Source organism: Camellia sinensis, chromosome 4 (genome assembly GCF_055761805.1).
Source record: "Camellia sinensis isolate YWXY chromosome 4, ASM5576180v1, whole genome shotgun sequence".
In the NCBI taxonomy this organism is placed as follows: Eukaryota; Viridiplantae; Streptophyta; class Magnoliopsida; order Ericales; family Theaceae; genus Camellia; species Camellia sinensis.
The window spans coordinates 195,782,859-195,795,233 of record NC_138964.1 but is presented as its reverse complement, the minus strand read 5'-3'; the positions used below and the strand labels follow the sequence as shown (position 1 = coordinate 195,795,233).

The window sequence follows — 12,375 nt, the reverse complement described above, 5'->3', positions numbered from 1 at the left end:
GATTTTACAACAATTTAAATCGTTTCGCAATTTAGGATATCATATCGTGATTTTGATAATCATGGGTCACTCTCAGGATTTTAGTTTAATAATTATTTGATATATCTGAAGCAATCGAGTGGAACTCCGAATACCCTTTGAGCAAAAACAAAAACAAAAAAAATGATGACCATGGTAGACAGTTATTTCTGTGGCTATATCCAATTTTCATGGGGCCAAACTCACGCTGGATCTGCAGTCAACAATTATCTACTATTTTTCATGATCAGACTTGGTTGGATGCCAAATTTGCTGTTGTTTTCAAACGAATGCATGTTCTGTTATAAAAATTTTAAACCGCAATTCCACAACCAGAGTTTACTCGAGTTGGGTTGGGTTCTGTTCTAAAAGAAAGGTCAATTCAGTTCTGAATCCAAAATTTCAAAATTTATAAGGTTCGGGTTTGATCCCTGTTCTGGGTTTGGCTTAAAATCGACCCAAGCACACCCCTATTTTCTATGTCCAATAATATGAACCCCTTTAAGGTCAATAAGTACTGAAACATTCTCAACCAATTGGTTTAACGACTACAATGAATGAAATAAAGTGACCACAACATGTCCTCTTCTCGTTCAACAACCGGCCAGAAACAAATAATGATACATAAATGCCTGGTAGATTTCACATCAAATTCACATAGAACCCAACATAATCCTTCTATAGTGCTATAAGGGCATGTTTGATTGGGTGGATTAGAGCATGGGATTAGGATTATTAATCTGTGGGCCCAATTATCCTATGTTTGTTTTAAGATTTTGATTTAGGATTATTAATCCAATGGATAATTAATCCAATAAATTTGTAGGATTATTAGTAATGGGGTAGGGGTGGGATTATTAATCCAATGGATATTAATCCAATTGGATAGTGAATACCACACTAATTTAATAGGATTATTAATACTTCACTATTAATCTTGTGAATCAAACATGACCTGAGATTATGAGTTCAGTATTCCAAGTGTCCTCAATTTTGGTCCCAACAATAACTCTCTCTATCTATATATATATGATCTTAGTGAGGAGGAATCTATATTTGATGTTTTATACATGCATAATCCAAAATTTTACATGTTATACACAATTTCAATACCGGGATTGATAAAATTGGAAGTATGATCGTCCTGTGAGAGTGTTTTCCTGGTTCTCATGCTTTGATTTCGCTAGCACGTTTCATTTGAAGGGCAGCTCTAACAACATTTCCTCTTGTAATAATCCCAACCTTCATAATAGTAAAGTTATTTAATCAGAAAATGCAAGGAGAAAGATGATAAAATGAGCTGAGGAGGGAAAAACAGGGATGTTCCTTACCAGCTTTCCCTCGCCATCTACAACTGGAAGTCGACGATACTTTGTTTCTAGCAACATTCTGAAACATAAAAATCAAGCAGTCCATAGATGCAGTCTAGTTATTATTTTTAACATGGACAAAGGTAGTTGTAGCCAGGGAAGAAACCAGAAGACAATATACCTGGGAAAAAAAAAAAAAAGAACGAAAAGAAAAGAAAAAGAAAAAGAAAAAAAGACAATAATGATAACATTAGGAGAGAGAGAATGAGAGAACCTAGCAGCATCCTCGAGATTGGTGGATTCATGAACAACCGCCGGTGCAGGTGTCATCAAATCTCCAACCACTTGCCCATTGGTTTTACTGAGCAACTTCTGTACCTCGTTGAATGTCTGCAATAGTAATTTGTAGAGAGACCAAAAACTAATATGCTTTCTCAGCTAAAAATAAATAACTAAAAAAAAACCTACACAAACAAAACCATATTTCGTTCAAAAAAAAAAAAAAAAAACGGCCATATTGCTTCTCCAATCTAGTTGATTCATAATTGCATCAACTCACAGTACAGGAAGTAATGGTAAAAACAAATATATATATATATATATATCCTTTGACCAGGTTGATATGGATCAGAGGAAGGTACGGATAAAGCATTTATTTATTTTTTTAGTTGTCCTTGTTCCTTTCCTTTTCTTTTCTTTCCTTTTTCTCGATCCAATCATTTCTTCAATACTGAGATATGTTCCTGCACCATGAAGCCATAGGAACAACTACTAAGCCTACTCCTTGAACATCCCATTTTCTTCCATCTGGCAACCAACAGACAAATTTAAGCAAGAATTATTCAATCAAATTATTTTACAAGGCTTTGCACTTGCATTTCATTATCTCATTATCCCAAGGTATCTCTATCTATAACATTGTTTAAAAGTTTCCCTTATAACCACAATCTGGAATAAGATTGTTGTTTTGTTTTGTTTTTGGTGAGGATTAGGTATAGAAAAATGGTTAGGTATATTTGCATCAAAAGCTTGACACTGGAACTTCCTGTCAGGATTGCTTTGGACCGCTATTGATATTTCACATTGGGCATGCATGCAATTATAAAACGTCAAAAGAAAAAAAAAATGCCCCATCTAAAAAGCAAGGACACTCTACGGAGGAGGTGTGTCTTGCCGGACACGACACACTGTGGACACTCTTAAAAGCCTGTCCAACACTTTTTCAACATGCCTTCATTAAAATTTTAAATTCATAATATCATACATTTCAAATACACTTTTTGGACACTTTTTGAGCCCTCCGACACAACCTATGGTAAATACATCATTTTTTTTTTAATTAACGTTGAATAAATTATTCATTTAGTTGACATATAATAAATTTATAAAAATATAAAATTTTAACGTAACCAAACATATCGTGTTCTACATTTTTTTGAAAATCGTCATGTCAACGTGTCTGTGCCTATGCTTACTTAGTGCCCTATCAAACCCCACATGTACTGACTGAGACATGAGAAATTGATATGTTAGGTATTTCTTATCTAAAACATGATGCAGTTCTTAGAAACATGTTTTCTGAAAAGTGAGAATTTTGCGAACAGTTTTTTTAGTCACTTAAGTATTCTTCTTTATCACAAAACAAGAAACACAAGACAGAAAAACACATCCTGCTGTTTCTTTTAAAATGGTTCTTTTAATTCATTTTTATCAAGGCGGGGAAGGGGGGTAACAAACCCAATGAATTTTTTGAACAAAAAGTTGGTACTTTTTCTTTTTCAACAAGCAATTCTGAGCCTATGGGAAAAAAGAAAAGAAAAAGACCACCAACTCTAGGTACAACTGCTAAACAATAACAAAATATATAATATGAGAGGACATTCTAAGAAAAGGAAACTTAAATGAACAATGTCACGTAAATCATTCACAAGAAACAATGCCCATCCTGAGTTTTTAAAGATCTACAGGCAACTTGAACGAATTAGAATTGCATCCTAGAATCTATAATTACCTCAAAAGGATACAATCAAAGATGCACTCTCACTCCTAGTTTGGCTCTTATACTGCCTGCCGCTTTCGAATGAGATGCGAAGGCATAGATAACAAAATAAGTAAAGGTGGGCCTAAGCTAGGCAGAAAAGTGAGCCCACCTGACTAAAGGTACAAAGGAACTTCAAAAGTTGAAGAGTGGTTGTAAGTGAGCCCACCTGAGGAAAATTCACTCATGTTATCTTCTTCCTGGTCAAGCTCCCGTACCAGCCCGTTACCCCCCACTCTCTCTATTAAATTGACGTAACGTAAAGAATTGCCTTTGTGTAAAAGAAATGTGTTTATCCTCGATTTGCATCTCTTTTTCTAAATTTTAACTTCTTCATAGGGTTCCAAACCTGTGCACCACTGTTTGAAGCTCTAACTTAATTTAAGGGATATTTAAAGAAGCCCCTGGCTGGGGACACCTTTTGAATAAAAGATGACAGGAAAAGGAACATATTCAGTCTTCTTTGGTGTTAGCACAGTCCAAGAAGTTTGGCTTTGGCCTTGCTCAGTTATCAGTCTCGAGAAAGAACCAAAGGTTTTGGGGCTGTATCTTTCCCTGGTTCCCACATGTTAGGTGGTCCTAGTGTGGGAGTGGGACCAGAATGGGATTTTACCCATAAGCTACACATTTCAAACTATATTATATTTGCCCATAAACTATGCATACATACTAATACATATACAATCCTGATGTGTAAGTGGTGAGACAGATTGCCATGAAAGTTTATTTGTAAACATAGATAGATGGCTTTTACATACTTTCCAATTGCTGTTGACTTCTGGAAACATGCTTGTATCCGTCGGTCCAACACCTAAAAAATGGAAAAAGAAATCGTCATGTCAGAATTGACTGCCTGTCTTGATGTAAATGAACATTTTTAATTTCCATAAAATTGTTTAATAACCTAAAATATAGAGAACCTCCAAAAAATAAACAAAACATGCAATTTTAGACATTGGGAAACCAATTGTATCATAACTAATACTGGGGTGAAAAAAACAATGTACTATTTTTCACAAAGGTACATATAGGTTGACGTTTGCTAGGCCTCACAATAAAACACATTATCAGACACGTTAGACCAAAAACCAAACCACACCAAACTAAGCCAAGCCGTAAGTCCTATCAAATAAGGTCGGCTACATGAGTCATTCTTCTTCTCGATTCTATCAATGGCCATTTGATTAGTCAAATTAAGGAGATTCATATCTCTATTTACTACACTAGTCCACGTCAATCTAGGTTTATCCCTTCCTCTAACACTTCCATCTACCATTATCGTATCGCATCTCTTCATGACTGCCTCTGTTTGTCTCTGTTGTATATGACCAAACCATCTCAATCTATTCTTTTTGAACTTATCTTCTAGCAGTACTACTCCCACACATTCATGAATATACTCATTCCTAACTCTGTCTTTTCTAATCTTGTCACACATCCACTTTAGTATCTTCATCTTAGCAACACTCATCTTATCTACATGTTTCGTAGTTGCCCAACATTCCGTCCCATACAACATCGCTGAGCTAATAACCCTTCTATAGAACTTTCCTTTTAGTCTAATGGGTACTCGTTTATTGCACAGTACCCCAGACGCACTCCTCCACTTAAGTCACCCTTCTTTAATTCTATAGACCACATCCGCTGCCCAACCGTTGTGATAATCAATCCTAAATAATACAATATTTTAGTGAAAAGTGACACTAATCACCAAGATATGGCAAACTGGTACAAAAATAAGCATGTGAGCCTAAAATAACTAATAAAACTTTCAAGTAGGTTATGTATCTTGAGTCTATTTATAGTCAGCATAGTGTCATCTTCAAATCTTTCTTTTTGATAAGTGCCATCTTCAAGTCTTTCCATGTGATTTAAGATGCATAACAACAGGATCCACTATCTAAACTGTTAGAATGTGCCTATGTGGGATTACGGACTCTGAAACTGTAAACAGGAGACATGACCAACTCAAAGCCTATATTCATTGGTGTTAGACACGCGGAATAATTTTTTCCTAATGATTATCATGCTAAAAAACATCTGAACACAACCTATCCAAAAAAAATGAAAAAAATAAAAGAAAAAGTGCACGTTCATATTCAGAGATTTTCATTGTCACAGCAAATGTATTCAGATGTTATGTGTCTTGAGTCCATTTATGGTCAGCATGGTATCATCTTCAAATCTTTCTTTTTGGTAAGTGCCATCTTCAAGTCTTTCCATGTGGATTAAGATGTATAACAACATGATCCACTATCTAAACTGTTATAATGTACCTATGTGGATTACGGACTCTGAAACTGTAAACAGGAGACATGACCAACTCAAAGCCTATATTCATTGGGATTTATAAAAATAAAAATAAAAAGTAAAAAGCCTATATTCATTGGTGTTAGAAGCACGGAATAATTTTTTCCTAATGAATATCATGTTATAAAACATCTGAACACAAAACCTATCCAAAAAAAAAAAAAAAAAGAAAAAAAAAAAAGAAAAAGTGCACGTTCATATTCAAAGATTTTCGTTGTCACAGCAAATGTATTAATGTATTGCAAGCTGTACAGGTTTTAGAATTGTTGAAAAAAAAAAAAATAAAGTAAGCAAAATCAGGCCAGGAAAAAACATGTTAACAATTAAATGAAAAATCAAAAGAAAATGAAAGAAATGCCATCCAACTTAAAGAAATTGTGGACTGAAGCAGAATCTGTTTGACAGACAAATGTTCACTATGCAACCAAAAACAAAGTATCTGGGAGGAGCAAAAGCAACTTCCACATAGTGGATACCCTGCTTTGAATTATAAAAATGAAATACTCATAGTTGAGACCTAAATATTCTCCTGAAATTTAATCACCCTGATAATGGTAGCTTTTCTCGACGTTCCTACCACCAGAATGGCATGAACAGGGCTATTTTCATAAATAAAAAGATTTTTATTCAAGAGGCATCAAGGGGGTGCAACCCATATACAAAAGACAACATATCACAATTATACATCAAAAACATATTCAACTGCCTCCACAAATTCTAAAAATTGATTCAAGGAAGGCACCCTTGAAAACTAGCTATACCAAAAAGATATAAGTCTACCTGTCAATCTAAAGCTCTTCTTTACCATCAAAGGTTATTCTATTCCTTTCTCCCAAAAACAACCACATCCAATCCAAGGGGACCAAACACCATGCCTTCCTCTTCCTCCTTCCCCACATAAAAAACCAGACCATTTTGACATATCAAAATTCATTACATATCGTTTTCTTACTGTATTCTTCTTAGTGGTAGAGGATAAAATAGGTGGAGACCATCCTTGTATGAGCATAATAATTTTGTGCCATCAAGAAAGATGCATTGCAAGCCTACCGAGGTTGTCCATCATATTCAGAAAATTGATAACAATAAATAAAGAGACAATGAAAACTGAGAAAGACAACATGATAAATATTTTTTAAACAAAATGAAATACAGTTATTAAATTGAATCATCAATTACACTAATACCTGTTGTGTATGTAGTCCAATGCTAACAAGTAACAAGTCAAAAACAATAGCATTCTATGATAATAAACACCAAGAAAAAAATTGATGTAGAATTTCCTAAAACATCAGATGACAATGTCAAATTCAGGTTGTTGATCTACCTAATATGGAGTCCAATGCCAACAAGTCATAATCAGAAACAAGGCCAACCTGCACCAAGAAATAATTTTTGAACAATGTCAAAGCACAATAATTTCTCCTGCATATATCATACTATTAAACACATAGCATAATGTCAAAAATGAGCAAATTGTTGGATAAATAAGTAAGAGAATATATTCTGATTACAGATAAAGGGTAAACCGGTTAATTGGATCTTTCAAAAAGTATACCCAAAAGTTTATGCCTTATGTATGAAATTCCTTGAGCAAAAATATCTCAGTAAACATAAACAAGTAGATCATGTCAAATGCCAGAGGTGCTTGTGGTTGAAAAAACAATTCTTGAGGCAGATTATACTCTGCTTTGTTTCTGGCTTCCAAGGTAAAAGGTCCATGAGTAAGCACCGCTCACAATACTTCACTTCCACAACTTTCATAAACTAAACCAGTAATTGATAAACTTTCTCAGCTTTCCAATTAAAACTCAACCTGTAATTGATAATCAACAACGGGAAACTATCATGCATGAATTTTCTTCCCAATTTACCAAGTTTAAAGCTTGTAGCAAAGTTGATTTTAGAAAGCAAAATCTGGTTTCAAACTTCCTAAATCCTTCCAGATTGAGTAGTACCTAAATCCTTGGTTTTAACATCTTGTCCATGCCCCACAACTATTTACGATTTCATCAACTTGTGACCCGACTTGTCAAGGTCACAAGGAAAGCTTCATGTATGCAAAAACTAACTAGATTCAGCAAAAAAGTTAATTAGGAGGCCAAAGTGCACTGCAAAATGAACACAATGGAAGTTAAAAAGCTTCTTAAATCCACTGTGAAGAAATATTGAAGTTCTATATGTTGCCATGAATGAATTAACCCCACTTGAGAGGCTTGAAGCAACTAAAGCTAGATTCACAACCAAAAAAATGAACCTCAAAAATCAGCTGAGGTTACACCATGGTTTGTATAAAACCATATGGCCTTTCATCCTCCCAAAGAAGCATTCTGCAATCACAAAACTTTGTTTGCAAACAAACTGAAAGCCAAATAGAGAACTAAGCAAGATCAGAAGTTGAGGAGGTATATCGGTCTCAGCTGCTATATGATTCAACCAAGTGAACTTCAACAATGTCATCATGTCATTATATTCAGGCAAGTATGCTGTTTATCTAAAGCTAAAGCTATAACAAATAAACAAAAATTGATCTAAGTGTCAGCCAAATCGTCAAAAAAATTATTTCTAATATCTACTAAACAGCTGACAATCATGCCTTTGACAAAATCATGCTGTAAAGAAAGCAATAATGTTGTTCCTTTCCAAACAGTAATTCCTTGTAAACCCCAAGTTATGTAATGTTAAAAACTGGAAGGGGAAAAAGAAGACGGAAAAGGCATTGCCAATGTCAAGGTTTAAAACATTAAGAAGCGTTAACCATTGATATTTGATATTGCAATTAGGTGCATATTAAATGGGGGAAATTATCTGACAGTGGTGATTTGAAAAATTATTACATACGTATGGAAAAGTCTATAATTTAATTCTTAATATTGATAAAGTTCATCACTAATTTGTAATTATTTTTCAAATTTTACACTGATCTGAAATTCGCCCTATTAAATAGAAAATAAAAAAAAAAATCATGTTTCTATTTCAGATTCAACTAAAAGAAGTACAATATCCAAAATTGGATTAGCAGCATTCAAATGAGGAGGGGAAAAAACACTTACCAATTTCCAGTTGTCATCAATTACAGGGAAACCAGTTATTCTTTTTTCTACTAGAATGTCCAAAGCTGTTTGCAAGAACGAAGGCGCATTAGTTAGGGAGGGAAAACATGAAGTAATCTAGGAAACAAAACTAAAGCCCCACAAATACCTTCATCCACAGCAGTTGTAGGCTTTACCACATGTAAATCCTCTTTCCTGGTCATGAAATCACCCACAATATATACTCCACTTCTTGGCTGCAAAACAACAGATCAAAGAAATCAATCACACCCTACCAAATAAAATAATGCAATAAGACTGAAGTAGCCAACAAAATAAACAGGGTATCTAATAAATTCATAATTGAATTAAGACAAAATCTTATCATACCTTTAGAAATTATATTGAAAGCTACATAACAACCACACAAATATTCACAACAAAAATTTCATGGGGAAATTTAAGTTTGCCCCCTCAAACTATCACACATCACTTTACCTCCTAAACTATCAATTTGAACTATCTCCTTAAACTATTGAAATTAGTGCATTTTACCGCAAACCGTTAATAAGATTAATGTTTTTTTGACCAATATCACACCTATCGGCACACGTAATTTATTGAGAGTATTTATTCACTTCACCACATAGTAAGGAGACAAATAAAGAGACTAATATCCTAATACCATGCAACAAAACATAACCAATTATTTTGAAAATATTCAATAAAACACAAAGTACAACCAATTGTAGCAAACTATTGCCTCAAGTTACAACCAAATCACGTGCACAAAATATTAACTCCGTGAATTAATGTCAATAGTTTAAGGAGGTAATTGTTCAAAATTGATAATTCAGAGGTAAAGTAACACAAATGTGATAGGTTGAGGGAGGCAAAGTGAATTTTTCCCAAAGTTCATCCAGTCATCAGTAAACCATTTGGAAAAAGGTCCTCATCTCTTAGACATCATGTTAACCTCCGCATAATAAATTCCGGATAACAACAATTTTATTCTAAAATTTAGATCATTCATCCTATATACTTTCCACTTGTTTGTTTCCTAACCTAACCTACCGTGCTTGTAGGGTGATGTTGCTACTCCATAGGCAACATGGCAAATTCTTTAAGTAAAAGACATAACAATGTACAAATAGAGAAATGAAACTATTTACTTCAAGAATATATAAATAACAATCAAGTTTTAGCAATAATTTATGCTCCTAGACCTCGATGTTGAAAAACGACCTCACCAACATGTAAGTAAATTGTCACAAAAAAGTGTCCCACTATAAGCTATTCTATAACTTTTTCTAACTGATGGTAATCATTAATATTTCTAGGCATCCTTTATGCATCAATTCCATGAGCATGCGTGTATTTATGGTTCAACGTGAAATATATCCAATGGAATGATCAATTTCTCAACTTAAAGGTAGTGCAATCCATTCCAATTTTTGGACAAGTCTCTACCTATTGGAAGGCAATAAGATCTTAAAGTAGGTAATTATTAGACCCTTTTCTTCACACATACTTTGTTATTTGATGTCAACTGTTCTACTGTCAATATAGACCTAAGTTGATGTTAGATTAAAGTGGGTATATGTCAAGCACTTATTGCAAAGAAATTGGGGAACTCATTACTATCCAATCATTTACCCAAAAAATTGGAATGACTTGGCAATGTATATAAGTTGAAAGGTCCAAGAAGATGGACAAAAAAAAGTGTCCAAATAACTGAAACAAGCACTGAACAAACACAACTTCATGCCGCCTTGTGAGGCACAGACATTAGTCATTTCAATGTCCAAATTACACTTGTGTGCAGTAAGGTTGCGTCTGTTGCAAAGCTTGATATACATTGTTAGACACAATTCTTAAAACCTTGAGCTTTTGAACTAGTAACAATCTGACATGGTATCAGAACTCAAGGCTATTGGAGGTCTTAGGTTTAAGTTTCTCCGTTTGCATTTTATTCATTTTGTTTTTTATGTTTTAAGACAAGGTTGCACGTGAGTAAGCAAGGGTATTGAAAAGCAAGTCAAATCTTTTCATCATTATTATTATTATTATTTATAATTTACAGCTCCTCATAGTAAATTACCCAAATGAGAAAGCTATTTTAGAGATTATCATTATCCCCTCAAATCATTAATGGATATACTCAAAAAAAACCAACGATAACTTCAGATTCCAGAACATGGAGTGCATGTCAAGAGTGAATTGATACTCGGTACAATATACAATTCGGGGGCAAATTCACTCAATTAGGAAATAAAATAGACAGATAAGGGTGTAAATTACAATTCATGTGAAAGAATGATAGAGGATAGATATGGATAAGGCAGACATACAGGGACGAAGGTGGCGCTGGAGGCGACGGCGAGAGATCTGCGAGGTCCGGAGAGGCGCTGGAAGCACCGAGTGGCGGAGGTGGAGACAGGGGGAAGTCGCAGGTGCGGCGGCAGGCGGTGGTGGAAGGCGGCGGCGGAGGTGGTGCGGAGGAGAGACAGGGATTGGGGCAGGGCCGGAGAAATTGAAGTCATGTTATTGTTGTTTGCCTCGTCCTCTGGAAGAGAGAGGGCTTTAGAAGAGAGAGAGAGAGAGAGAGAGGTGCCGTGAAGTGTTCTGTGGCTTGAGCGAAGCTCGCAGAAGCCAACACTCCAAACAATCACTACGCAGAGAGAGTGAAAACCCGAAAGGTGGATAAGAAAGGGCAAGGGGCCTTGTTTGTTTGATCGATTTATGTTAAATGAGATTATAAATACGGTAAGTTATTCATCTTGTTTTGTCTTAGGATTTTGAATCCATTTTTTAATATTTAAAGCTTTTTGTGTTTTTAACGTTTTCTTTTTCTGATTTTACTAATTTTTTTAGTATTTTAATTATATTTTTAGTTTTTAAATACACCTAACATAAATATATTTAAAAAATATAATATTTGTATAATTTTTAATTTTTTTTTACTAAATACCAAAAATATAAAAACTCAATACATATTTGTATTTTTTTAAAATACATTTAGTTTAAGTGTATTTAAAAAAGTAAAAAATTTGTTAAAAATATTAAAGAAAAATCACTAAACATAAATTAAAAAATAAAAAATAAAAACATGAAAAAAATAAATTTTTAAAAAATTTAAATTCAAAAATTAGAACCAAATATAAACTCCTTCAATAAAAATAAAAATAAAAATAATTTAAAATAATTTAAATAAATTACACCAAACAACCCATATGATTTGATACTAAAATCATGCACAACAAATTAAATAATCCAGACTACTTGTCCTCTTTTATGCACCGTTTTTTTGTCTTGTTATATTTTATTAGTTTATGAGGTTATCTATATTAGTAAAAGTGATCATATAAGCCAGAGGGACAAACAATGGTGCATGGAAAGGACCACATGATCTTAAATTGGTAATTTGGCATTTGCTCCCGAGTAATATTACTATAACTATCTGTTCTTATTTTACTAATTGATATTTCAGCTTAATTATTTGCATTAGAGCATTTTCAATGCTTATTCTATTTTTCTATTTGGTATCACGCGCTTTAATGGTAATTTTTTAAGTTTTATCAAATAACTGATTAACTGAAAGGACAACAGGTAAAGGGCAACTTTGCAAGCAGCAATAGGCAACTTTACAAGCAAAAGGTTATTCGAG

General features: G+C 33.9%; 1 protein-coding gene across 1 annotated transcript; it reads right to left on the bottom strand.

The window, feature by feature from the left end:
- Window positions 1-1,009: 1,009 nt before the first annotated feature.
- LOC114264728 (CBS domain-containing protein CBSX1, chloroplastic) lies at window positions 1,010-11,514 on the bottom strand. Its single transcript, XM_028205426.2, has 8 exons — window positions 11,060-11,514; window positions 8,878-8,965; window positions 8,730-8,794; window positions 7,004-7,052; window positions 4,125-4,177; window positions 1,603-1,718; window positions 1,350-1,407; window positions 1,010-1,260 (listed from the first exon to the last, which is right to left on the bottom strand). The coding sequence occupies exons 1-8, from the start codon at window positions 11,249-11,251 to the stop codon at window positions 1,186-1,188; spliced, it is 696 nt and encodes a 231-aa protein (XP_028061227.2). The 5' UTR covers window positions 11,252-11,514; the 3' UTR covers window positions 1,010-1,185.
- Window positions 11,515-12,375: the final 861 nt, after the last annotated feature.

What these genes read in the sequence shown, in the direction of transcription:
- LOC114264728 (XM_028205426.2), bottom strand. Translation starts at nt 11,251, where the DNA reads ATGACTTCAATTTCTCCGGCCCTGCCCCAATCCCTGTCTCTCCTCCGC. An exon ending in TTGATGACAACTGGAAATTG is followed by an intron (nt 7,053 to 8,729) that starts GTAAGTGTTTTT and finishes TTCTTGGTGCAG; the next exon opens with GTTGGCCTTGTTTCTGATTA. An exon ending in AAGTCAACAGCAATTGGAAA is followed by an intron (nt 1,719 to 4,124) that starts GTATGTAAAAGC and finishes TTACTATTGCAG; the next exon opens with ACATTCAACGAGGTACAGAA.